The sequence below is a fragment of the Gobio gobio genome, assembly GCF_949357685.1.
Source record: "Gobio gobio genome assembly, chromosome: 18".
In the NCBI taxonomy this organism is placed as follows: Eukaryota; Metazoa; Chordata; class Actinopteri; order Cypriniformes; family Gobionidae; genus Gobio; species Gobio gobio.
In genome coordinates this window covers 21,864,815-21,891,450 of record NC_137111.1, presented here as the reverse complement: position 1 = coordinate 21,891,450, position 26,636 = coordinate 21,864,815, and the positions used below count along the sequence as shown (strand labels likewise).

Here is a 26,636-nt window from a genome sequence, read left to right as displayed (position 1 = left end):
CTGTTTCTATAAGACACGCCCTCTCCGCAGTTTCGCTAAATCTGCAAATTAAATATTAATGAGCATGCCAGTTTAGTTTTTCATCCTTTTTGAAGTGCCCTATATAAATTTGTGTGTGTGTGTGTGTGTTTATTCAGACAAATAATATCCGGGTTACTGCACATATTCTTAGTATTAAAGTTAAATTAATCTCAAAACACGTATAGAGTCCCTAATCTCTTTATAGCCTCTGATATGTGGAAGTGGGAGAATCATCTTAATTGCTGACTATGCAAGAGCGCGTGAACGTTCCCGAGACACCGGACACGGCGCGCGCACAGTCCGTGTTCTGTCCCTCCGCAGTCAGACGCAGTGCACGACACCGGATAGACCGGACACCGGGAAACAAGAGCTCAGGGAGAGACACAACTACAAAAACATGAGGCCGTCACTATGTCAGAGAAATGGAATAACATTTAAACTGAAAAAGAAATCTTGAAGATTTTCTTTCTGGTAAGTTAAGTAGGCGCGCGCTGCACATAACGGTCGTTTTATTATTACTCGTATTATTCATATTATTATAGCATATATATTATATTGAGGCAATTTGATTATAAAGATTTGTGTTGAACATTGCAATTTTATTAATTATTTTGTGTGATGTTGTTCCGTTCTCAGTCTGCTATTTAGATGTTATATAGGCTAACGTTACTTAATTTTACATGTGTATTATTGTTTTAAGAAAGTAGAAGATTATGAAAATACAAAAAAAAAAAAAAAAGAGAAAGCATTTATAAACCTGTTCCCACTCTGTGCTGTAGGGTGGAGCTCTTTGGCAGGTATCTTTCCCCCCACCTGGGATTTGCTGACTGGGCGACCAGCTCTATGTAAAAACACGAGCGTGGGCACTGAGGTGAAGATATTTGCTAAACTCCAACCCTAAAATAATCACGACTTACACAAACCTTTCTGCATATTTAGAATTTTTGTTTTAGACATTATTACTTTTTTCTTTGTTTACTTTTGACTTGTCCCCTGGTGATTTCAGGTTTTACTATTGTGTTGAGCTGGTGACTGACTTGTTAAAAAAATGTAAAAATAGATGAGATGGTCATGGCTACTAACAGGCATAAGTTGTATTGTGTCTTACTACACCAACATAAATCTCAGCAGTCACCAAATGATGCCTCTCCACAGAGAATGTTTACAAACCTTTGAGACTGTTAAATGATGTTTGTATCCTCACACAGAAAAGGAAATCCCATGAGGGAGTCATGGAAAGAGAGATTTCTAAGGTAACAAACAAACACACATTGAGTCTTCAACCTGTTTGAGAAATAACAAGAAACGTATATGAGCAGTACATGCAATTTCTCACATCTTCATGGGCCTTTAAACATTTATATGTCGTTCAAAAACACATATTTTGGGTTGGTATGTGTAATTCAGTGTAATTCCCACAATCATGGAAAATCAGGAAATATCAGATCATTTGATCTAATTGTGATTACTAGGCTTGGAAAAATTATGGAAATGAAGTCATGCAATGCTCAGTTCTAAAACAATAAATTGTTCTTTAAAGGGATAGGTCACCCAAAAATAAACGTACTCCACACAGCTCTGGGAAGTAAAGGCCTTCTGAAGCAAAGTGATGCGTTTGTGTAAGAAACATATCCATATTTAAAACTTTAAAAACTAAAATAACTAGCTTCCGACAGATTGGCCGTACACATCGATTTATTGTGAAAGAGTAACCCTTGACCTGACGCATGACTTATAGACGAACGCAGAAGAGGATGGAGCAAAACAAAAGTTTTTAAAGAGACATTTTGGAGGCGTCAAAAGCTTACGCTACTCTTATATTGCGTCAAGGGTTACTCTTTTGGCGTAAGTCGACTTGCGTAGGCCGTCTGCCGGAAGCTAGTTATTTGAGTTTGTAAAGTTTTAAATATGGATATTTTTCTTACACAAGCGCATCACTTCGCTTCACAATGCCTTTATTAACCGCCCGGAGCCCTGCGGATATCTTTTAAGCTGGATGGACGCCCTTTTTTGGGCTTCAAAATATCATCCTCTATTCACTGACATTATAAAGTTTGGAAGGACATTAATATATCTCCATCTGAAAGAAGAATGTCATATACAGCTAGGATGGCTTGAGGGTAGGGCTGTACGATTAATCGAAAAATAACCGAAACCGACATTCAGAACCTCTAACCGTTGTAATTTTCCCATGTCGGTTATTTCGGTTTTCACGTGACTCCGCCCCGTCAGTCACATCAAGTGCAGTTTGCAGGCACACAGAGAGAAGCAGGAGCAGTTATCTGTGTTTATAGATGCTCAGAAACACATACAGGTCAGTTAATTGCTGTTCTTATAGCCTACGCGCTGACACACACACAGAGACACAGACAGCGCGCGCAAGCCCCAAAGCCGCTTTCACTTTCGTGCTCATAAAGTTTGTCAAGTATGCGTTTAAAGGCTTGCCAGTTTCAACATTTAAAGCGATTGTGCACTATTCAAAAACAACAATACGGAAAACTTCTCCGTTCAGTGCTCAGCTTCTTTCTGTGACACACAGAGCCGTGTCGCGTCTCTGATAACGCGCGCGCGCGCCCTGAAGGCAGATCTTTCACCTGCGTATGTGGTTTAAGCCCTGCCAGTTTGAACACTAAAGCGAGTTTCGACCATCAGATGTGTATTATGTTGAACTAATGCCTGATATATTGTGACGAACGAACACTCAGACAGAAGCTCGCACATCACGTGAAGATCGCTCGCAGAGGAGCACAGAAACGCAGTGTCAACGCTGTCCTGTGACTAAAGTAAAGTCACTGAAGTAGCTCAGAAACTCAACCGTTATAGGCATACATTTTAATACCTTTGCAGTAAGTACAAACCACAGCTTCATAATGAATAGAGACGGTATGAGTAATTCACACACAATCACTCTCTCATTGATGCATTCAGATAAATGTAATGTAGGCCTACTGTGCTAATGTATCTGTATCTGATGTACAACAAACAGAAATCTGCCCCATGAAAGTAAACCGTTTCCTTCAAGCATTTTAAAATCACAAAAAAATTCACTTTTTCATTAGAAAAAAAAATTCCACCTTTTAATAGTAGAAATTATTTACAGTACAAACCTTATCAGTTAACTTACTCAAAACCTTATGAGGGCAAAAAAAAAAAAAAAAGCAACATAATCGTTCATTAATCGTAATCGAGATCAAATGTTCAATTAATCGAGGTTTTTATTTTTGGTCAAATCGTTACAGCCCTACTTGAGGGTGAGTAAACAATGGGGTAATTTTCACTTTTGGGTGAACTATCCCTTTAAGAGTGCATACCATGATTAAATATCTTTACTGAGTATTCAGTCTCATCTGGATGTGTTGTGCTCAGGTTCAAGGCATGGTGTGTGAGTTGCGGGCAGGGTTTTCTCGTGCGCTGCTGGAGCTGAATCAGATTCAGCAGGGAGATACTGAGCTGCAGAGCCAGCTGGAGGACACAAGACATGGCTGCAACAAGCGTGCACTTCATCTAGAGAGTCTGGTGCTGTCCCTCAAGGTGAGGACACACACACATGTGTGTGATGTAAATTAATATTTATGATTTTTTAAATAGGGAAAATGCGCGTTAATGAACATTAGTATGACTAAATGTAAACATACCGGATTATAGCAACATTGCTAATTTACATACATAGTCCCTAGGCAGGTAATGCAAATACATTACTAATGATGACAATTATTAAAATACAATGCATGACAACAATTCAATTACAGATACCACAAGCTCAAGGGAAAAAAAGCAGAAAATACAGTTAAAAATATGATACATAAAAATCCGATCTGTATGTGTTGGTCACTTTTTTCATGCGTCTCCTTAGGAGGAGCTGGAGGAGGTGCGGTGTCAATTTCGTCAGCTCTGCGAGACACAAGACAGAAAACCACCAGAGAATCCAGGAAGAGAGAAGTAAACACACATACGCTGGCATGCACACATTTACCCATAGAATGCAAGAGTGAAACTGAGTGTGTGTGCTGATGTGTGTATGTATGAATGCAGTAATGGAGTGGATGACAGTATCGGACAGAGTGATGCTGCTGCAGAGGCTCCTCCCCTTTCATCTGTGAGCGGAGCATATCTCATACACTGTTACCTACAGGGCTTACAGGTGTGGGAATGGGCCAGACAGAATACAGGTGAGCTTTCATTTTTTAGGTAAAAAATATTTATTATGATCTTATAAAATATATGTTATTTTGAAATATATGTTAAAGTTGGCATGAAACGAAAGTTGCGATATTTTCTTTCCAATTGTGTGTTGAACATCCAAGTGAAACTATGGAAGCTTGTTTCCACCAAAGAATAAAACATTTAAAAAGATAATTGTGACTTTTTATCTTAGAATTGCAAAATATAGTTATAGTTATAAAGTCAGAATTGCTTAGTATAAACTCGCAATTCTGACTATATAACTTGCAATTCTGACTTCTTTTCTCAGAATTGTGAGATATAAACTTGCAATTGCAAGTTATAAAGTCCAATTCTGAGAAAAGAAGACTGGCTTTTTTTCTCTTAGGGCTGCGCAATATATCTAAATTATCAAAATATCGCAAATGTACATATCGCAATATGCATATCGCAAGGGAACGCAATATCTGAAGGATTTTAATATGCTACTTCAACATTGTGAAAAGTGTAAGTTTTAGGTTGATGCATATAGCAGAGAATAGCCTGGGCACATGACTGTTACTTATGTGACTTGCTTGATGTTAAAAAGAGTAAACGCAATAACTTGCAAAAAACAACTCCTTGCAGTCTCGTGCTGTCTGATACACACCGAAACGTGCGCACAAGCCGTTCTTTTTTCATGTCTTGTTTCACACTCAAACTGTCAAATACACACACGGTTATGTCAAAATGGCTGTCTTGATGAGTATTCATGTAAACACAGTCGGTTATGCTTTAAGTGAAAGATATCAGTTGGCAAAAGAAATATATTTTACACACTTAAAGCAATATCGTATCGAATATCGCATTATTTAACAAGGATATCGCATATCGCATTTTTCTTCAATATCGCACAGCCCTAGTTTATATCTTGCAATTCTGAGATAAGAAGTGATCTCGCAATTGTGAGAAAAAAAGTCGCAATTACCTTTTTTATTTTTTATTCTGTTGTGGAAACAAGCTCCCATATGAAATGGCTTCTTGAAAAACAACAACAAAAAAGAAGGTGCTGTGATGTCATGTAAGTGAAGGGTTGTCCCGCCCTCACACCTGTAAACACGTCATCAGAGAAGAGAAGAGATGTTGCTGCAAGAACGAGGGGAAGTAATTTTGATAAAAGATTATCAGGGCAAATTAATTAATTAGTAACATTAAAGCTGCAGTTCGTAACTTTTTTTGGTTAAAAATGATCCAAAGTAAATTTTGAGCAAGTACATAACCAGCCAGTGTTCAAAACTATCTCCTTACCTTTCACAGCGGTAATCTTGTAATAATGTGTTATAATTTGCGTTGTACTGGTGGATTTCCCTGTGAAATTAAAGCATGTCTTTGCTCATGTCATTACATCACGTCTGTATACATAAAGAAGGAGTCCGGCTAGTACTAGTATGGCATGTGAGGATGCTGCAGGTGGCGGATCATTTATAGCCTTTTCTCACAGCAGCTGGAATTATAAAATGTATCATTTTGATGGCAGATTGTAATCCAGAAAGGTCTAAACGACAATCATCAGTGACAACTGGAGATTCACCCGTAGTCAAAAGCAAAAGATTAGACTGTACAGAAATTGAAATCTACAGGTAAAGCTTACGGACTGCAGCTTTAAAGGTGCTGTGTGTAGTATTTATGAAGATCTATTGACATAAATGCAATATAATATATATAACTATGTTTTCAGTGGTGTATAAAGACCTTACATAATGAACCGTTATGTTTTTATTACCTTAGAATGAGCCATTTCTATCTACATACACCGCGGGTTTCCTTACAGTGAAATCGCCATTTTGCACTGCCATTCTACAGTAGCCCTAAACGGACAAACTGCTCTACAGCGCGTTAGTCACTCTCTGCTCTCTCAGACAACGACATCTTTGTCCTGTGTCGGCCACTGTAGCCTCTCTATGTGCTTTGCAAGGGAGGGGTGAGAGGTGTGCGGTTGCAATTCGCAACCTCACCACTAGATGCTGCTCAAATTTACACACTGCACCTTTAATTTAAAAGAAAATATATATTTTATAATCACTGCAATATTCCATAAAAAAATAAGCATTGCCAATTTTTAATTTCATGGTGACTTTAAAGATTATGGGGACACATGAATTTAAAAAAAAATATGTGCATGATAAATCATTTATAATAAATACAGAAGTAATTCATAAAAAACAAGAATTGTCCATTTTGATTTCATAGTGACTTTAAACTATATACTCATATATAAAATAATTTGTTAAGTAATAAATAATATGTGGGGGGAATTAAATGAGGGGAAGTAAATTCTATATCTTTTTAAAAACTTGAACTGCAATCAGCGACTTTGTTTTCTGTTTTAGGTGTAGATGCTCTTTCCTGCCACGAAACACACAGCAGCTTACGGCGAGGTAAACCATCTCTTCACAAGCCTTTTAACTGCTCAATATTCACATGTGGATCCTCATGTCCCTGTTTCTTTCTGTCAGGCAGAAGGCGGGGTGTGGTGGAGATGCTGTTGCAGTCTGAACGGGATTATGTGTCTAGTTTGAATCAGCTCTATGAGAAATATAAATCGGCAGAGCAGAAGTAGAGAACTACAATCAATATCACTAATTCATGGCATCACTTTATCTCTGTCTGTACCACAGACTATAACAAGCGTGTTTGTGTGTTTCTGAGACAGTGTGGCGTTTGTAAAGCACATTGATCAGATGCTGCAGCGCCACCTGCTGTTCCGCAACACCCTAGAGGAACGTCTGACCACGAATGAGAGAAGCTGTGCAGCTGGGGATGCTTTTCTCAACCTCACTGGACAGAACAATGTAATGCAATACTAAAAGAATAATCTGTTACCCCTCATTAAATGTATCAAAAGTGACAGTAAAGACTTTGTTGACATTGTTACACAAAACTTTCTATCCATCAATGAATCCGAAAAATATTAAGAAGCTATTTTCAACATTGATAATAATAAGAAATGTTTCTTGAGCACCAGATCAGTATATTAGAATGATTTCTGAAGGATCATGTGATACTAAAGACTGGAGTAATGATGCTGAAAATTCAGCTTTGCATCACAGAAATAAATAACATTTTAAAATATATTACAGTAGAAAACAGTTATTTTAAATTGTAATAATATTTCACAATATTTCAGTTTTTACTATACGTTTTGATCAACTAAATACAGCAATGGTGCGCTTAAGAGATTTAAAAAAAAAAAAAAAAAAAACTTTAAAAATAAATGCATTCACGCATTACTTGTCTCTCTGCAGAAGTCTCTTTCTGAAGCATATCTTGGATATGTGTCCGTTCTTGGAACTGTTCTGAGAAATGAGATCAATCCACAAAACGCACAGGCAAGATCTTCTCGTTTCACATTATGAAACATGTTACAAGTTTTGAATGCAAGGGACCATCAAATGAGTCTAGAGCAACCAGGCCTAGTTATATCTAAGTGCACGTACAAGTCTGTTTATTTTTCTTTTCTTTTTTTTGGTGTAATATTGGTTTCATGTGATTATTTATGTTTTTCTGCTAGGAGGAGAAAGAGAGCTGCAGATTGCTTTCACTACTGTTCGCTCCTGTTTCCCGCATCCACACATACCTGAACATTATACAGGTGAGTCACATGTGAACTTGGTAAAGATTAATGAGATGAATTGTTAGCTGTAATTCAAACAATACTTGTTATTTTGATATGTTAAATTGTGTAAATCCTTTTGAGGTAAGATTATTCTGGATGGGTGAACTTCTACGTTACCAATGATGTGTTTGTTTTATGTTAACAGCAGAGATTGTTTATAAGAAGGAATGATTATAAACTGGATTTTATCACATTTTATAAACATTTAAATATGATAAATGCTATAGTACCTGTAAATCAGCTATTTTTAATATCATATCTCATATACACTACCATTCAAAAGTTAGTAAGATAGTTTTTTTTTAAAATATCTGATCAAAAATACAGTAAAATTGTGAAATATTAATAAATATTATTTTAAATATTAAAAATAAATGTACTTTATTCCTGTTATGGCAAAGCAAAATTTTTAGCATCGTTACTCCAGTCTTCAGTGTCACATGATCTCTCAGAAATCATTCTAATATTTGGTGCTCAAGAAACATTTCTGACTATTACCAGTGCTAAAATTATTTGGGCTGCTTAATATTTTTGTGGAAGCTACATTTTTTAAATGTAGTTACATATTTTAATCATTATTTAAAGTACTTTATACTTACTTGAGCTTCCATTGTAAGTACATTACTGCAAACATGTTTGTTGTTGGCTTCTACAAACTGAGAGATGAGTCTAAATCATTTTCTGTGGTAATCGACAGCAGGACATAGTACGCTGAATCCGGAACCGCATACTAGTATACTACTCGTACTACCTTTATTACATTGTTCTTTGAGAGAAATAGCAAGAGTAGTATGCTAGTATGTAGTTCTGAACCCAGCAACAGTCAACAGAGTTCAAGAAGTTGTATTTAATCCAGAATATTCTATTAACCATTTTTAGTTTCAGTCAGTGCTGAAATGTGCAACCTGACTCAATTAAACAGCAGATGTTATATTGAATTTAGGAATATACAGTATAGTCAAGATTCAAGATAGAAATAGAGAAAATGTTGTGATGCTAGACATGACGCTGGGGTTGTAACCCGTCAGTTGGCACTGAATGCTTCAGCACAGTCGATCAGGGACCAGATGGCATTACTGCATTGCTGAACTCGTGCCACCTTTGCTCACTACCGCACTACTGTCTGAGAAAGTTCAAGTAACATTGCCAAGCAGTTGACTGCATACAGTGTGCATTTTCTTCTTAAAATGCAGTCTGCTATATTCTAAGGGATTTCCAGTTGAACATTTCCAGTGTTACGACAAAAGACACTGCATCTTCTCCACTGCACTTCCCATTTCCACCAGGCTCTGTTACGCAGTTCTGGCCCTGGGCACGCAGACTGGTGTTCACTACAGGAGAGCGAGCGGGTGCTGTGGGATCTCTGCACAAGCTGTCACATGACCTTGGAGAAGGCGGGGCCATGCAAAGAGGGGGTGGGGCCTAAACAAAGGTCAGTCTTTTTTGATTTATTTTGTCTGTTTGTTTGTCACGTAAGGCTTCAGTAAATGTGAATTTCACGAAGTGCGATAAAGCTGGCTTTTGTGGCAGGTGGTTGATGCTAATTTTAGTGTGTCTGCAGTTTGAGAAGCAGGTGCTGTGCAGAGAGCCCCGACGGTGGTCCTTCCGCCTTTACTAAGTACAGTGCCAACACTAATGTGGATTCAGCCAGTGTCACAGCGGGCGCAGGCATAGACAGCACTGTACACCAGAGGAAATGCTGTCGTGTTGGCATCTCACGGACGCTACCTCGGCCCAGTGGCATCTTAAGGTACTCCAGTGTGTCATCAGAAATTAAAATCACTTTAAGAGTAAGACAAGTATTTCTAGGGCTACATCAGTCGCGTTTTCCAAAATAATCAAGCTAGTTTGACTGGATTCAAATAAATAAATACATTTGCATACAGCCTAATAATCTGTTAAAATCTGACTGATAACTTAATAAGAATAAAAAGCCTTCATGTTAAAGGAACACGCCACTATTTTTGATAATAGGCTAATTTTCCAACTCCTCTAGAGTTAAACAGTTGAGTTTGATCACTTTTGAATCCATTCAGCCGATCTCCGGGTCTGGCGGTAGCACTTTTAGCATAGCTTAGCATAAATCATTGAATCTGATTAGACCGTTAGCATCTCGCTCAAAAAAATGACCAAAGATTTTCAATATTTTTCCTGTTTAGAACTTGACTCTTGACCCTGTAAATAGTCCTCAGCACACTCCCTGTGCAAGCAGGTTGTCACGTTGATTACCTTGATGGAAGTTAGCCTATTTTCAGGCGCTGCGTAATATCATTATCATTATCATATCATATCAAAGTTCCTTGATCATTACGCAGGACTGAGAGTATAGTTCCTAGCCATATCGGTCTAGAAAATTACAACTTATCATTTTCCATCGGTCTTAGTACACGATGTAACTACAGAAGAGTCAAGTTTTAAACAGGAAAAATATCGAAACTTTTTAGTCATTTTTGAGCGAGATGCTAACGGTCTAATCATATTCAATGATCTATCTATGCTAAGCTATGCTAAAAGTGCTACAGCCAGACCCAGAGATCGGCTGAATGGATTCAAAAACGATAAAACTCAACTATTTAACCCTAGGGGAGTTGGAAAATGAGCCTATTTTCAAATAGTGGCGTGTTCCTTTAACACTCCAATTGGAAAAAGTGTTCTGATCAAGCTCGCTCTAAAAGCAATTTTTATCCGATTTCATAAGATGATGCAGATCTTAAATAATATGTATAAACATTTGAATCTAGCTACTTAACTGGATACAGATAAACCACTATTAAATCTCTTCAAATAATAAATACCAAAATATATAAAAGCAAATTCTAACAAATTAAATTAAACTTAATCCATATGAATTGCAAGTAGAGTTTTAAGGCATTCCTGCTTTTAAGGGTTAAAATAAGAATGTCAAATAATTTTTAAATGATTTAAACATTTAAACAAATCTAAATGTATTGAAATGAATCAAACGTTGGAGCTTGTAAGTATAGATTATATTTGAATAATTTATTTTGGCTGTAGTGCAATAAAAAATAAATGCCAATTATTTTATATTTAAACAACATTTTATGTTCATAATATCACATAAAGTTGTGATGAAATAGAACTATACAGATTATCGAAAAATAAAACATTTAAGGTGGGGACTTGTTCCTATAAATAGGTTGCTTGGATTTTGAGATGTGGTCCAGTTATGACATTTTGATGAAAAATGATGAGGTCAAAATATTAATAAAAAAGAAACATACACGTGATGAATCGTTCCCAATAAGATCAATAACATGCATTTAGAAAATGAATAGGATGATTTTTCATTTCGACTTCAAAAATCCCTCATGTACAGCATGTTTGTAATTCACATTAGATTAAACGTAATAAGGATTGACTTATTTTTATTTAATTTGAATGTTTTCTTACTTATACTGAACAATAACAAATGTATGTATAATGCAAATGTAAATGAAACTCTTTTTAATTGGCATAATAAAACAGCAACTGTCTTCTCTCAGAAATGGCTGTGAGCATATGTGTGAGCTGCCCCCTGGTGGCTGGAAAACAGAGTACATGTGGAATGGCAGCGCAGGGCAGAGCCGCACGGGTCCCATCTGCGTACCCTTCGTTTGTCATCCTAGAGAGGCCGGGCGGTTTCTGAACCCTGGGCCACCTGTTGCCAACCTCACCGCTGCTGCCAAAAGCCACAGCTCTTCGGCTGGTCTGGCCTTACGTGTCTGTGGGTCTCCGGGGCTCGATGGACGCGTCTACACAGCTGACCTGTGCCCTCCACCTCCTCGTCTCGACGACGGGGACACAGACTGCGACGTGGCTGATGCATCCATGTTTGACTTCTCCTCTGTGACGACCTGTAGCCCAGATGAAACTTTAAATCGTCTCAGGGGAGCGGAGGCTCACGAGGACGATGATGAAGAGGACAGCGAGGTTCCAGTTCTCCTCAAACCTTCGTACACTCACAACACTTCAGTCGTACAGGCAGGGGGAAGCTTATGCATGCCGTGGCAGATTCCCAGACGGGCTCCTATTCCTGCAGAGGTTCGCATTGGGATGCAAGGGAAAACGCGTGCCCCAAAACCTCACAGAATCCCCGCCAGTGCCTTTCGGCCAATTTGGGACCCGATTTACTCACAGGTTTGAGGCATCACACTACAATTAGCACAAGCCCACTGCACCCAACAATCTGTAATGTCCACTTATTAACATTTTACACCAATAGAATGACGTTTGTGCTGTATCAATTTCGGAATGACATTTTTTTGCAGATTTGTTTCAACAAAGTTTTGAGATGTGTAAGTTACTGTATGTTGTTTTATTTAAGAAGAGCAACTGTTGTTTTGTGATATGACATACAGTTGAAATCGTACCAAAACATTAACAAAACCACTCACCTTTTCACTCTCTCTTTCAGAGTGACGCGACTCCTGCAAAAGAGAACACTGTGTCTTTCAGCTCAACCAATCAGATCATTAATCAGCAGCAAGAGACTGACCAATCACGGTAAGAGGCGTATAACTGCGTTTGGAATAGCATGCTACCTTTATGTCCTGCCAAATTGTGTAGTATTCAACAGAACACACATAAACGCGCACACATATCTTTGCTCCTCAGCCAAATCTGAGGTTCGGTACCAATCTAAGCAAAAACTCACTGTCCCCCAGCCAACACATCTTGTTCCTGGGGGCAGTCTTTGATTGAGTTTTGCCAAAGCACTCAGAGGCTAGCGGTGTCATTCAGAATCTACTGGGCCTCATGGCAGCAGCCTCCTCAGTAGTCTCCTTGGGCCGGTTACATATGCGGTCATTACAACACTGGTTGAAGAGTCCACCCCTATACGGTCCGCGTGATCTGGAGCATTTATGGGCAAACAGAAGTGGAACTCTTTGCATCGCACTGCCCGGCGTTTTTCTCGAAGGATGTAGACCCTCTATCTTGCGAGATCACTTTTATGCTCTCCTTTCTACAGGAGCTTCTGGATGGAGGACGCACCCCATCAACGCTTAAGGTATATGAAGCAGCTATTGCAGTGTACCACGCTCCTATAGCTGGCCAGTCAGTTGAGGCCAGGAGGCTGAACCCGCCTCACCCCAACACGGTTCCATCCTGGGACCTGTCCACAGTCCTGAGGGCAATTCGAGGCCCTTCGTTTGAGCCGCTCTGGTGATCTGCAGGCTCTTTCAGTGGACGCATCCTGCCTCGAGTTTGGGCCTAATGGCAGTAAAGTTTGCCTGAGGTGCTTTCCATGCCCTTGAGGAAACCGGTCATAACACTCTCTGTTCTCCCTTCCATTGAGAATGAGCAGACCCCACATCCACTTTGTCTGATCCGGGCCCTTCAGGTATACACTGAGCGCTCTGGCCAGTCACGAAAGTCAGAGCAGCTGTTCGTGTGCTGCTCTGGGCCTTCCGTTCTGCGCTATTGAATGGCGTTCCACCTTGGTTCCCAGAGATAACGGGAACAATCATTGCATGACTTTTCGTAGATGTTGCCATTCGTCAGTCTAAAAATTCGGACGAAAATGTGACTTTTTCCAGCCCTGAAATGGCATTTGTCTGCGCAGGTGCACAAACGTAAACTAATCAGGCTTCAGTATTCGGAGAAAAACATTTTCATGGAGCACGACCAAAAAGGTTTCCCCCATAAGTGTCAGTTACTGACGCAATGCTCGCATCTCAGGGAACTAAGTAACTGGAAAGTTAAGCATATATGTAATTTTGTATAAAAATGTTTTTCATACCGATTATCATTCAATTTGAACTAAAGAGCATTTATTTTGCATTTGGCACTTGGTAAGTGTTAATTTTGGATGCTGGTACCATCCATGTGTAAAATCAAAATATATGATTTTTTATGGAATATTGCAAATGAATATGCAAGGGATAATGTACAAGGCAAAGCGTCAGAGTTTATTTTGCGATAACTGACTGGATGTACATTATCCCTTACTTATCCATGCACATTTTATTATATATATATTTTTAAATGTCCTTATAATCTTGAATCAAAAACATTAATGTCCAAATCCCTTCCAGAAACCTGTCATTCACATGATATTGCAGCCATTAGCAAACCACAATGATCCAATCATTCCCAAAAGACAAAATCAAGCCCCTCGTCTCATTTGAGAAGCTGTTTTACTTGTCTATACACATCAAAATAAGGAAGATGATCACAATTTCCGTTGTGAAGTCCTTTCACAAAACTACAAAAAGCATTTTTATATAATGCACAAGATACTGTTACAATAAAATGCTGAAAACACATTTCAAACTGGCTTAGATTATAACAGCTCTCTACTGTCCACTCACTGTAGATTTGAATGCGATTGTAGTTTCAAGTTGGGATTTTCTTTGCTAAATTTGAGCAACATATTCAACAGCACTCACTCTTGAGGTCACCGTCTGCAGAGCCAAAATAACACCCAAATTATATACACCTATATATTGTGAGAATTATTTCACAGTAATATTTTTTTTCTCCAAAAATGGCAGGTGGTATGCTATTCCAAACAAGCTCAGTACTGTATGTCAATACAATCCCTGTGCTAAACTTTAAACTGTGTGATGCCATTTAAGGGCACTTCAAAGTAGTAACGTGTGTGTGTGTGTGTTGTTTTAGATCTGCATATAGAGGCACTGGAGTCCAGCGAGCTGAAGCAGTGTGGCATGACAGCGAGGACAGTGAAGGACCCTGCAGTACAGTCTGACACGCTCTCATGCCAGCAAACTATTCATATTCATGAGTCTGCACTGGTGCCACCAGTCACACACAGGGAACTTCTCTACTCTCAATCTTTTTTTTAACTTTAATAAATGACGGTGGTTCCTCTCACTGTGAACCGACATGCAGCACCAGCACGCTCGGGACGGCTAAATTCAACAAACGTTTTCCAGCATGATTCGATTTGTCCGAGGGAAACAAACACTTTAATGTAACAGAACGCACATGAAGTCAGAGGAATAAAAACATTGTGTAGAAAATAAGACTGCGTGTTTATTAATGAGTCTCATGGAGAACATGGTACAAAAGCAGTTACAGGCCTTGAATGCGCACAGACAGACAAACACTCACACACACATACACGAACAGTGAGTTTTTGGGGAATTACTAACACTTCAAACCAATTAACAAATCAGCTCAGTGGGAAAGGCCAGTACGAGTGTCTACACATACAGGATGTGACATCACTACCAAACAGCAGTCCCTCTATGGCTGATCGCCGTGGTCGATTTGATAAGGAATTGCTCTGGTGACAAAGCCCTTCCTGTGTGGACCTGGTTTTGTTGATGAGAGGACCTGAATGAGAGCAGGAGGCGCGATTTACAATAGAACATTCAGACCGCAGTGCCGTGTCCCCAAGTACATGAGTTTGGGACACAGAACGACGGTTGTCCCGACCAGCCCAGAGGACGGGGGGTCAGCAGGACAGGGTCATAAGGTCACAGGATTGTTTTTTGAGTTTGAGTCCTCTGCTTCTCTGTAACAGTACTGCCCTAAAGTGCAAAAAAGGCTCACCGCACACTATTAAGACACACAAACTTGACACTGGTCCACACCAAAACACTCTACAACAGTGTGTGAATCCGGTGGGTCTCAAACCGAGATTGTCAGTAGATACATCAGCAACTGTGGCGCCGAGGTGAGAAGTGAGGGCAGATATGTTACTCTGTACAGAATACTTGGAGCACACGCGCGCACACGCACGAACGAACGGAGGTGTTGTCTAGACATTTGTTCTAAGCATGATCAAGGCGAATGCTTTCAGACACTTCAATTTTGTTCAGTACTGATATTGAAGGCACATTAAGAGTCTGGAGCGAAAATCACGAGTCGTAAGTATCGGTGGAGGGGCGTGGCTTGTGATGAATCGACGAATAGATGAGTACGCCTTTGAGGGGAGGGGTTAAGACATCATATTGGCTTTAAATAGTGTGAGGAAAAAACCCTCACTGAAATGTCAAAGAGTTCACCTGAAGGGTACAATCTCTGGTCAAGGTCACGGCTGTGAGTTAAAGGCAACTGAAGAGAGGCGTGCTGAGGGTGTTCGGGTTGAACCCTGGCTGACCTTTGACCTGCAACCAAATAAACATCCACAGCAAAGTCCAATGATGGTGAAAGGCCTCAGAGCTGCATTTTCATTAGAGAATGTGCTGTTGGCGGGCACATGACCTTGCGTAGCTCTGCATGCTGAACGTGAAAGAAGTGAAAAACGGGTGGATCACATTCCTCAAGAGCAATGACCATCTTCAGGTTTCGACTACCATCAGATTGTCTGGTTCCAGGTTAAACATTGTTAAAACACACACACACACACACACACACACACACACACACGCGTCTCTATTCTAGGGCGGGATGCCCTTATTCATTGCCGTCCCTGTTGTCGACTAGCGAGAGAGTGTGTAGTGAAGGCTGTGAGAGAGTGTGTGTTGATTGAGAGAGTTCTCTCTTGTAAGTCTTGGGCGGCAGTTTCGGCAGCGCGGGGGTGGAGTTGTGCCGAGGTGGTATGGGAGGGGCAGGAGTGGGTGGGGGCAGGTGGACCAGAATGGGCTGACTGAAGCTGGGCGTGCAAGGGCGGCGAGGCACGCGTGGAGAAGGTGTGCCAGGGGGCGGAGCGCGGGGAGAGGGCGTGCCGGGCGGGGTGTTGGGAGTGCTAGGCGAGCTGACGAAGTCCCAGTGGAAACGGCCCCCTGGAGATGGCTGCATGTTCACCGGGTAGTTGATGAAGATCTCGGGTGGTCGCTGCGGAACCGGCGGAGGCGTGTCCGGAAGGGGATCGCGGGGCGGAGGGGGCGGGGGGCTCGGCAGCGGCCCTTCCGTCGGCCCGTTGATCACCGGAACGCGTGGCTGCAGGCGAGGAGGAGGCGGCAGTCGTGGTGGAATGGCGGGAGGACTTTCGGACCTGAAACTCTGCACAGAATAGATTGCACTAGTGTGAGTGTGATGGCACAACGGGATGAATCTAGCCAGTGAAACAGTGTATCGTCGCACTGGAGCAGCTCTGGCAATAAATGATGATACAATGAACAGTAAACTCATACATTGTATCAGGCATAATTTAAGCATGACTAAAGGAAACATCTATTACTAATCAAATTAAGCCAACTAATATTAACATTGTTTTGGTTTCTATGCCCATTATTATTATTTTCTTTAAATGCAATGAAAATACAGGTATTGGAAAGTACACAAAAAATTTAAGTATCAGTATCATACTCATTCTGGAAAAAAGTGGTATTGGAAAATCTACATAAGGGAATGATTAAAAAACAAAAACAAATCGAGTGTTAGGTTATATTTTGCAGTGAAATATTTCGTTTGTAACTATGTCTCATTTGTAAAAGTAGCATGTATAGTTTCAAAGTAGCTTCCTCAACACAGCGTGTAAATCACCTTGGACTCTGAAGAGGTATCTTTCCTGCGGGGAGGTAATGGAGGGGGTTTAAGTAGCTCATCGCCCATCAACTGGTGTAAACTACCGCACGACACAGACTGGAACTCTGACAAAAAGAGAAAGCACACAGTCTTAACGTCTGTCACATAATAAATAAAATACACATAAGCAGGAGAAAATCATAACACTTACTGGACTGGGGCAGCAAAACTGGGGCAAATATGGTGTTGTTACCTGCAGAAAAACATAAAAATGGCATTTAAGTCACGTATAAGTTTGTTTCTAGCTGATTCTGCCACCAATCCCCTCTCTCACCGCAGGAGCTGCTCAGGTCGTGCTCCATGAACACAGAGTTGAAGTCAGAGTTGGCGGACTGTGGAGGGGTGGGTGTGTTCGGAGAGGTGGGGAGAGAAGGAGGGGTTTCAGGTTCTGTCTCTGCGATGCTTCTGAAGGTGATTTTGTGAGGTGGTTCTCGTTCTAATGGCACTGGGTGACCTTTCAGTGTTCCTCCTCCTCCTGGTGCCTGCCGCACCGGCCGAACGCCGGGGGACTTCAGAGGATACATAGTCTTTCTGGGCTAAATGAGACAACACACTCAGTTGCACAATAAACATACTGTGTAAACTTAAAATACCTCACATTACCCACAGTGAAAAGGAAACAACCATTATATTCATGGAAAGAGACAAAGCTCTTGAAGAATTCCTTTAAAACTTTAAATGACAATGTAAAAAAAAAAAAACCTTAAACAACATGGGCATGTGAATAAATGTGAATGCAAAAAAGGTGTTTTTTTTGTATTATTTGATCATATAAATAGATGGAAATAATTTGACACAGTGTTATTAAAGAAAACTCACAAATCTTGGTGGCTGTTTGCAGTTCCGTGGTTCGATCTCTAAAGACTTGTTGAACAGGTAGTCAGAAAACTCTTTCTCGCTCATGTTTTCCATTGGATTCAGATTCTCAAAAAACCTCTGCAAGACAAAAAGACAATCTCAACTATTAAACTCACGAGAATGAGAGCGATGAAGAGGAAAACGGTGCGAGTGATTGGTTGATATATAACACATATAAACCTTTATGTCGTGTTCTACTTTGAGGCAGTAGGGTTGGTTCTGGTACTGCTGGATTTCTCCAGTGATTTCTGCTACTTTGCGTCTTTTGCTGAAGTTGATCAGTTCTTTTCCGTCACGCTTTAGGAAATCTGGATTCCCCTCTTCAGTCTTCAAAATGTTAGTCAGGTAGATGCCTGAATACACAGAACACACAGACTTGTACACTAGTGTTCAAAAGTTTGGGGTCAGTGCATTTTTTGTTTTTGTAATGACTGGTAAAAATGTAGCTTTGCCATCACAGGAATGCATTATATTTTAAAATATATTCATATAGCATATAGGTCATTTAAATTGTAATAATATTTCAAAATATTACTGTTTAACTGTATAAATACAGTAAATGCAGCCTTGATGAGCATAAAGACATAAAAGCCCCTAACCTTTTGCACAGTAGTGTAATTATATATACACAGTCAAATCAAAATTTATTCAGACACCTTGAACATTTTCTCACATTATCAGTTTATTCGCTGTAGTTTAGAAAATGGTAATAAAATATGACAAGAACTCATATGAACTGTGTCAGAGAACAAATTCATCTTGATAATGTCAGATCACTTTGATAGAAAGGTATGTAATGGATTTCAATCAACCAATCAGGTGTTAAATTTAAGTACACAAGATAATTCCAATTTAGGTCAACCAATTACCAAGCAATGCTTAATTTTGTTCATTCTGTGGTGTAAAAGGTTGCATTAGCAATTAAAGAAAAAAACACTTAAGCATAACATGGTCAGGTCAAACTTTCTGAATAATTTTGGTCCAACATTTTTATACATTTTACTGGTAGTCCACTGTATGAAGAATTTTTGGGTTTACATTATTTTTCTATCCTCACTTACATACATGAACTATAGTGTCCTGCACCCACTAGTAAAATATTATATCTGGTGTCTGAATCATTTTTGGTTTGACTGTACATGCTAGTTCTCATACCAAAGAAAGGTACACAAGGTGGGTTGATGGATTTGAGCTTGGCGAGGTATTTCTTAAAATGATCCTGACTAAGTTCAACGGCTTCCTCTAGAATCCTCCTCTTCCTCTCAGGCACGGCCTGCATATACAGAACAAAACCACATATACAGTACCATCATTATCTGTCCTTTACTATTCAGATTGACATTGTGAGTGCATTCAATAATAAATCAACATGTCACCTCAAAGGTGTGATCCAGACGATACACAGGTACGGAGTTGATGGCGCTTACAATCTCCAAAACTCCATTAAAGTTATTGAGTTCTTGAAACACCTGCAGGATCTCAATAATACGAGAAAATACAGCAACCCTCTCATCCACATTTTCAGCCTCTACTATACACCTGAGTGACAGAGAGAGAAACAAAGAATTAAAATTTGGGACCGGAGATGTGTTCATGGAGATGATGCAGTTGGCTGAGGGCTAGTTACTCACTTCTCAAACCACAGTGTGAGGTTGGTTGTGTGTCTGATCATCCTCAGCAGATTGGGAGAATTCTTCTCTTTATCTTCCTTTGTCCAAACACTTCCTACCAGCTCAGACGGACGAACGGCTCTATGCATACAAATGTACAATAGTTAGTTAATGTACTGCCTGTCTTACTAATGCTTAAAGTTCTGCTTGGCTCACCTGTACAGATCAGACTCTAGAAGTGTTAACTGGCGAGCAATTTCTATTGGATGAAGAGTCATGAGGTCAAAGGTTTCGACCTGCCCGTGACGACTGATGTGCCATTCGATAGGAGGAGGTGGGCTCTCAAAGGTGATGTTGTGACTAATGCCATTAGACTGAGTTTGTATCTTCCGTCTCATGATCTTACTGATAGACTCCACCCACTTACGCATCGATTTACCTGAAAATAGAACATCCTAAATCAGTCTCTGAGCTTGTGTGTGTGTGTCTCATTGAGTATGCGTGCATGTATGAGGATCTGCAGCAATGTGTGTCAGGCTGTGTACGTACCTCTAAGCTGTGTGGTGCTGGTGAGGTATTCTTCAAGTCTTCCGCAGAGTTCAGGATCATTCTCAAAGTCATAAAAGTGATGTTCCACCCACTGACGGAATACATTCAGAACCCTAATGACACACACAGACATCAGACTGACATGCTCACTGGTGACTCAAATATAACAGCACAATGACTGAAATGAGCACAGAGAAGATGAAGCAACGACAGGATGCACGTGAGCCTTACAAAAACAAGCCCAACAACAAAAATAGAAAATAAATAAAAAAATATAAAAAAACAGTCAAATTAATAATATTATGAGTGTATCATGTATGTGTGCTTGTTTTACCTGAGTTGGACAGGCTGCACATATTCCCTGCGAAATCTCTGAAGCTCAGCTGCCATTGGTTGCTCTCCGTTCCAGAGTGCCTCTCGGTCTGCTTCTGATGGCTCAGGCTCTGGAATCTCAATCCTGAAGCATCATGGGGAACAAGTGCAACCAAATTACATGCATGGAAGGAACACTGTGAAAAATTCTACATGAATCCTCTCTTCTCATTGGCTGATGCTTCTCTAAAGCAAATATTTGCTCAGCAGTATAATGAAACTCGAATGAGTCCGATGATGAAATTAATCTATTTTTGTTTGTAGACAGACTGAAAAGCTCCTTTGAAAGTGACCAGTCATAACTGGACATTTGCATACAACAGCATGGCAGAGGCCAGAGACAACATAAAATGCTACAAATGTGTAGAACTTTATGTGAACGAATGTTTGACAGCCTCACCACATCTAGGTGTAACATGTGCATGAGACGTAAGTCTATGTGCTCTTTACCTTTCAATCAGTAGTGTGAGCAGGTCTTGGGGTTTACAGAAAGAGCGGTATGTAGTCAGAAACGTACGCACAAAATTTGGGTCTGTAAGCAAAAGAGGACATGTACATTTAAACATATTCAGGGAATAAAACAAAGAAACACATACACTACCAGTCAAGAGTTTGGACACAGAATGTTTGTCATGATCTTAAAAACCTTTTGAACTAAGGGGGATTCTTGTTCAGTACCTGCGTACATGTGGTACGTCAGTCGCTCAATGAGCTTGACCACTGTCCCGGCTTTAATAATGGGGATTCCAGTCTTGCTCTGCGCTCCCTCCTCAAACACTATGTTCTCCTCAGAGTCCTGGATGGCAAACCGGTAGACATCCGGTGATGGCAGCCTCAGCGGTTGTGCCTGTTCCTCGCGGTGCAGGACAGTGTCCAGCATGCGGTCCAGAGTGGGCCGGTACTGCAGCGTGACCAGTGCAGCCATCCATGCGCTCTTCTCCTCCGCCGAACGTGCGCCGAACACAGCACTGCTTTCCTCACGGCCTACCAGCTCAAATGCGTGACGAAACTCTGATGAATCTTCGCGGTCTACGATGCGATACTTGCGTAACACAAACTTCTCTTTTAGACGAAACTCCGCCCCACTGCCAGCCCCTGGCAACCGGGAGCTCTGGTTGGCTTTGCAGCTTATCATGAGGCCGTCGAACAGGAAGTTGTGCCGTTCGTGCTTGGCACCAGCCCGTAGAAGTGCCCCCTCCAGGATGAACTGGCTGCAGCACTGCCCGATATCTCTGCCTTCCCAGCCATCAATACTCTTCTGGATGTCGTTCATGCGCTTTATTGCTGCCTGCTTACTGCGAGAGGCACGACTATATAACCGATATAGGGGCTCCCTAAAAGAGATTCACAAGAACGAGAGATGAAAATGGTGTATGGTAGAGACGCATAGTTGTGCAAGCCCTGGTGTTTCGTTTACCCTTGTTTGCGCCGTGGTTGGTGTTTAGCATATATGCGTTCAATACTGCATTGTAGGTTGATCAGTGCAGTCTGAGCCTGTTTTAAACACTCTCTGTCATCCTGGTCTTCACTGCACTCCTGCAATTGCTACAGAGACAAATGATACACAAACCTCAAATAACAGATTACACACCTATAGGTTACTGATTGAGTGTGAAAATGTTTAGTACTCACCTGTAACAGTTCAAAGTAGTGCATGCAGTGGTAAACTGGAACCATCATCAACTGAGGAAGCACATACTGCACTGCCTCCTTAAAACCCTCTGCAATTGACTAAAACACACACACAAACACACCACATGAGACAAAACATCTGAGCCTATGCCTGCAGAGATAAAGGCTTTGATTCCACCGCCCTCTTTCTCTCTGAGCCCACAGGTCTCTTTTCAGATTGTATTACTTACCTTCAAAATGTGGTACATATGATTTCCTAGTTCACCTAATGAAGGAGCAGTTTGTCTTTATAAGCACAACTATAAAAGCAGTGCTTCAAAGTTAGAGCCACTATAATACGCACCACGCTTCATCTCAAATCTGATGACGCATCTATAATATTGTTTGTTGAAAATAACAACAACGTGTAAAACAGACAGACAGAGTTCAGCTAATGTATGTTTCTGTCGATGGATACACATTCTGGCTTCCCAATACATTACAACAACAGTGATGATCAAAAAACGTGGACAAAACAGTCACTATGCCAGTACCGTATGCTCGAACGTGACTCACAGTTAGAGCCACTTTTTAAAGTGAAGCAAACCATGACTGAAACCGATCCATACAACCTATGTAAAATACAATATATCTACATACATAATTTAATTGATTAATAAAGTAGTACAAAACTAAAACACAATCCTCAGTGTCTGGAGATATTGCTAATTTTTAAACAGGTTTCTAATTTAGTAGGGATGCACAATATATTAATACTTTATCAGTTAACAGTGTTGGCAAAAACTTACTAAACTAAAATATAAGATTAACTGAAACTTAAAAAAATCTAAACATTTTAATACATTAAATTACTAAAAATGCTGAAACTGAAATAAAAATAAATTTAAAGTTGGACTGATTTAATCTGATATTCTGTGTGGATTCATTTAATCATCTAACCTACATGCTATAGTAAATACATTTTTGCGGGAATTTCCCGCATTATAAACGTGAAACCTGCAGGAATGAGTAAAACCATGCACAATACCCGCAATCAAAAAGCACCAAAATTCAGGACCTGTATGGTAAAAAAAAATTGGTCAGGTAAACACCTCAGTGAACCAATCAGTGATGTTGCTGACCTGAAAGTGCAGAGCAACAGTTGGGCGGGACATCAGAGTGTTGAAATGTTGACAGAATTCTTTAGAGAGGATGTCCTGAGAAAGTGTCTCATAGGGATCAAACGCCTGCTCCTGTTCACAACAAACACATACACAGATATTTCTAAACAGCACTGGAATGCACTCCTGGAGTTGTGGACGATTTTCCTCATTTGTGAACTTTCATGAGTGTCTATGACTTTATTTGTACCTCAGCAAGGTCTTCGAAGCAGCTGCCCACCAGGGGGTGTGGACTCCCATCAGCTGTCATTTCTACTGCATCCTCAATAAGACCCAACAGTTTAACTGTTAACTCGTGAACCTCTAGAATATTACTGAATGCCAGCTCCACATCCTACACACATCACAGAGAGAGAGAGAGAGAAAACTGAGAATGCAGAAAGCCAATCCCTGCAAAATTATGTCATAATGAATGCTCATTTACATAGACAACTTGTTTTCTGATTGGTCAGAAGAACACACCTGAGTGGAGAAGAGTTTGCTATTGGACATAAAGGCTTGGCGGAATACTTTGATGATGAGATCGAGTTCCCGCAGATACTGACGCTCCTCAGCGATCTCCATGCGCACCAGATCATCATATGTGAGCACACCAGAGGAAGACACCTCCTCTACACTCTGAGACACCAGCCCCATCTCCTCTTCCTGATCGAACATATCCATTAAAACCTGAAGGCACACAAAAGCAATATTAGGGATTTTTAATACACCAAAATAATTCATAGGAACTGTTCACTATAATTTCATGTAATACATTTTTATTGGTCTTAGTGTTCAGACCTATTAGTTCAGAATAACAATTTATTATTTATTTAGAGTGGAGCAGCTTTGGGACAAAATATATTTTTTTATAATATTAATAATAATAATATAATTATTAATTAATAATTATTATTATTTTAGTTATTATGAATTATAAAAATGATAATCATATCACAAACCTCTGTAGAGCACAATGTCTGTCAAGGTTAGGGGTGGAACGGTTCTCGGTAATTTTTTTTTTACAAATTTAACTGTACGGTTCTCCACCCACGGTTCGGCACATGCACCACGCTTCATCTCAAATCTGATGACGCATCTATAATATTGTTTGTTGAAAATAACAATAACGTGTAAAACAGACGGACAGAGTTCAGCTAATGTATGTTTCTGTCGATGGATACACATTCTGGCTTCCCAATACATTACAACAACAGTGATGATCAAAAAGCGTGGACAAAACAGTCACTATGCCAGTACCGTATGCTCGAACGTGACTCACTCAGTCATATACGCCGTCATCAACCGGGTGTTGATAGCGCGCGGGTGCAGTTGAGACCTGAACAGCACACATTGTGTTTAAACTAAACTCATTTAAGGCATTGCTAATTTAAACATTCAAGAGCAAGACGGGAAAGAGAACTCGCGCACACTGAGAGGAGATTTGTGTGTGTGTGTGTGTGTGTGTGTACTCATCTGAAGCGTGCACACGGCGTGTCGCAGATAGCATGCAAATATTGAGTTATCTTTCAAGTCTTGCGCTTGAACAGACAAATTCACACAAAAAATATGTTAACATGCCCATCTTGGTGAGTAATCCTAGCGAATATAGTAGGTTATGTCTTAAGTTTTTATTTGACAAATGTCCTAATTTCCCTGATCATACTGAACCGTACCGAAACAGTGATACTAACCGAACCGTTCCACCCCTAGTCAAGGTCAGTAAGCCTCACAAAAATTCCGACATTTTGGTTTTAAATAACAATATTGTTAGGGTATAAATGAAAAAACATGAAACATATGAAACCAGCATGAATGAAAAAAAACCCAAAAACATTTCTCAGGATCCTAGAATCAGTGACATGTTTTACATGTTTCAGATTTGATGAACTTCATGGATAATTAGATTTAGTGTAACACAGACTGCAAATGACGTATTTTAATTAATTGCCTTGATTTAATTTACAATGTAATTAGGTTTTTCTCCATGTTTCAGAGACAATAGAATGAAACTGTTATGACAATCCTATTAACCGTTATAATTAAAGGTGTAATATCACTATTTATTCAGTGATTTTTTTTTTACTCATAACACTTACAGGAAACAAAACCTTTTTATGCACACACATGACGAATCACACACACATTTCTAACCTTGTCAGCACACATGGAGACGGTGATGTCCTGCTGGCTGATTTCGTAATGACGAATGTTGCTCACGTAGTTTCCAGCCAGCTTGAGGATGTCGGCTGAGATGTACTCCAACACAGCAACAATATACAGACACACATGATAGTCGATCTTATAGCCCAGCACCTCCTGCACAAACAACACCAGACACGTGTTACTCTGTGTGATAGCATGTGAATGCTGTAGATTAAGTAAAATGTGTTTGAGTGTTTGGCACCTTCAGTAGTGGATGTATCTTATCGACTGGCAGCAGCAGTGGGTTCCTTCGCTTGCGCTTCTCTATTGCACCCTGAGCGTCTGCCATGGCCCATTTATCGATGGGATTCGGAAACGTCTTCTGAACACGATCCTGTGAACACATCAAGCCAAAGGTAACAAGACCTCTCTTTTTATATTTTATTTAATAATGCTGGGCTGTTGTGTTAATTATGGGCAGCACAACCAAAATCTTAACTAATGTTATGAATAATTATCTATCTATCTATCTATCTATCTATCTATCTATCTATCTATCTATCTATCTATCTATCTATCTATCTATCTATCTATCTATCTATCCATCTATCCATCTATCCATCTATCCATCTATCCATCTGTCCATCTGTCCATCTGTCTATACACACACACACACCAAAAAAAAGTCGCTGTTTGGATTTAACAGCGTTTTACAGCAAATGCTATGTCTAGGATTGGATCATTATTGCAGTGATTATTGTGTTTCTAGCATGTTACATGTTTGGCAACAGTTCTTCCAACCCTAATTGTTGGAGAGTTTAGCTTTTCATTTCTTAAACAACCATGTAGAAAGACACACCATTTCCATATTCCAGGGATGACAATGTCAAGATCAGGCTCAAATTGTGAAAGAATGGTTGGGAGGGAGCATGAAGAATCATTTTCACACATGAATTGGTACCTCTGAGTTCAGACCTTAAATTCATTAAAAGTCTCTGGGATGTGCTGGAGTAGACTTTACAGAGTGCTCGACTCTTGCTGGTCAAGATCTTGACC

At 40.0% G+C, this 26,636-nt stretch overlaps 2 protein-coding genes across 4 annotated transcripts in view; one reads left to right on the top strand and one right to left on the bottom strand.

The window, feature by feature from the left end:
- The first annotated feature begins 100 nt into the window (after positions 1–100).
- Positions 101–14,816, top strand: LOC307141971 (uncharacterized protein). Of its 3 annotated transcripts, none has more exons than XR_013818403.1 (17): positions 317–492; positions 801–892; positions 1,230–1,274; positions 3,388–3,552; positions 3,875–3,960; positions 4,054–4,190; positions 6,552–6,599; positions 6,678–6,777; positions 6,875–7,013; positions 7,467–7,550; positions 7,733–7,813; positions 9,124–9,269; positions 9,399–9,587; positions 11,341–11,974; positions 12,252–12,340; positions 12,807–13,178; positions 14,459–14,816. XR_013818403.1 is itself a non-coding variant. In XM_079842467.1 (17 exons), the coding sequence occupies exons 3-17, from the start codon at positions 1,254–1,256 to the stop codon at positions 14,544–14,546; spliced, it is 2,034 nt and encodes a 677-aa protein (XP_079698593.1). In that variant the 5' UTR covers positions 317–492; positions 801–892; positions 1,230–1,253; the 3' UTR covers positions 14,547–14,816. The 3 variants fall into 3 exon arrangements, 2 of the variants coding, with proteins under 2 accessions (XP_079698594.1, XP_079698593.1); XM_079842467.1 differs by lacking the exon at positions 12,807–13,178 and adding an exon at positions 12,106–12,132; XM_079842468.1 differs by lacking the exon at positions 12,807–13,178 and having other exon boundaries at positions 101–492.
- sos2 (son of sevenless homolog 2) overlaps positions 14,811–26,636 on the bottom strand; it is a 23,921-nt gene continuing 12,095 nt past the window's right edge. Inside the window, exons 3-23 of the mRNA XM_079842466.1 lie at positions 25,843–25,974; positions 25,590–25,754; positions 23,919–24,125; positions 23,647–23,790; positions 23,418–23,528; positions 22,297–22,395; positions 22,082–22,209; positions 21,343–21,998; positions 21,115–21,196; positions 20,627–20,749; positions 20,293–20,405; positions 19,960–20,182; positions 19,765–19,884; positions 19,510–19,672; positions 19,289–19,406; positions 18,314–18,486; positions 18,095–18,211; positions 17,550–17,811; positions 17,427–17,468; positions 17,234–17,340; positions 14,811–16,750 (exon numbers count right to left, since the gene is read on the bottom strand). Of these exons, the coding sequence (XP_079698592.1) occupies positions 16,202–16,750; positions 17,234–17,340; positions 17,427–17,468; positions 17,550–17,811; positions 18,095–18,211; positions 18,314–18,486; positions 19,289–19,406; positions 19,510–19,672; positions 19,765–19,884; positions 19,960–20,182; positions 20,293–20,405; positions 20,627–20,749; positions 21,115–21,196; positions 21,343–21,998; positions 22,082–22,209; positions 22,297–22,395; positions 23,418–23,528; positions 23,647–23,790; positions 23,919–24,125; positions 25,590–25,754; positions 25,843–25,974 (3,834 nt within the window). The 3' untranslated portion in view covers positions 14,811–16,201. The remainder of the gene's footprint in view (positions 16,751–17,233; positions 17,341–17,426; positions 17,469–17,549; positions 17,812–18,094; positions 18,212–18,313; positions 18,487–19,288; positions 19,407–19,509; positions 19,673–19,764; positions 19,885–19,959; positions 20,183–20,292; positions 20,406–20,626; positions 20,750–21,114; positions 21,197–21,342; positions 21,999–22,081; positions 22,210–22,296; positions 22,396–23,417; positions 23,529–23,646; positions 23,791–23,918; positions 24,126–25,589; positions 25,755–25,842; positions 25,975–26,636) is intronic.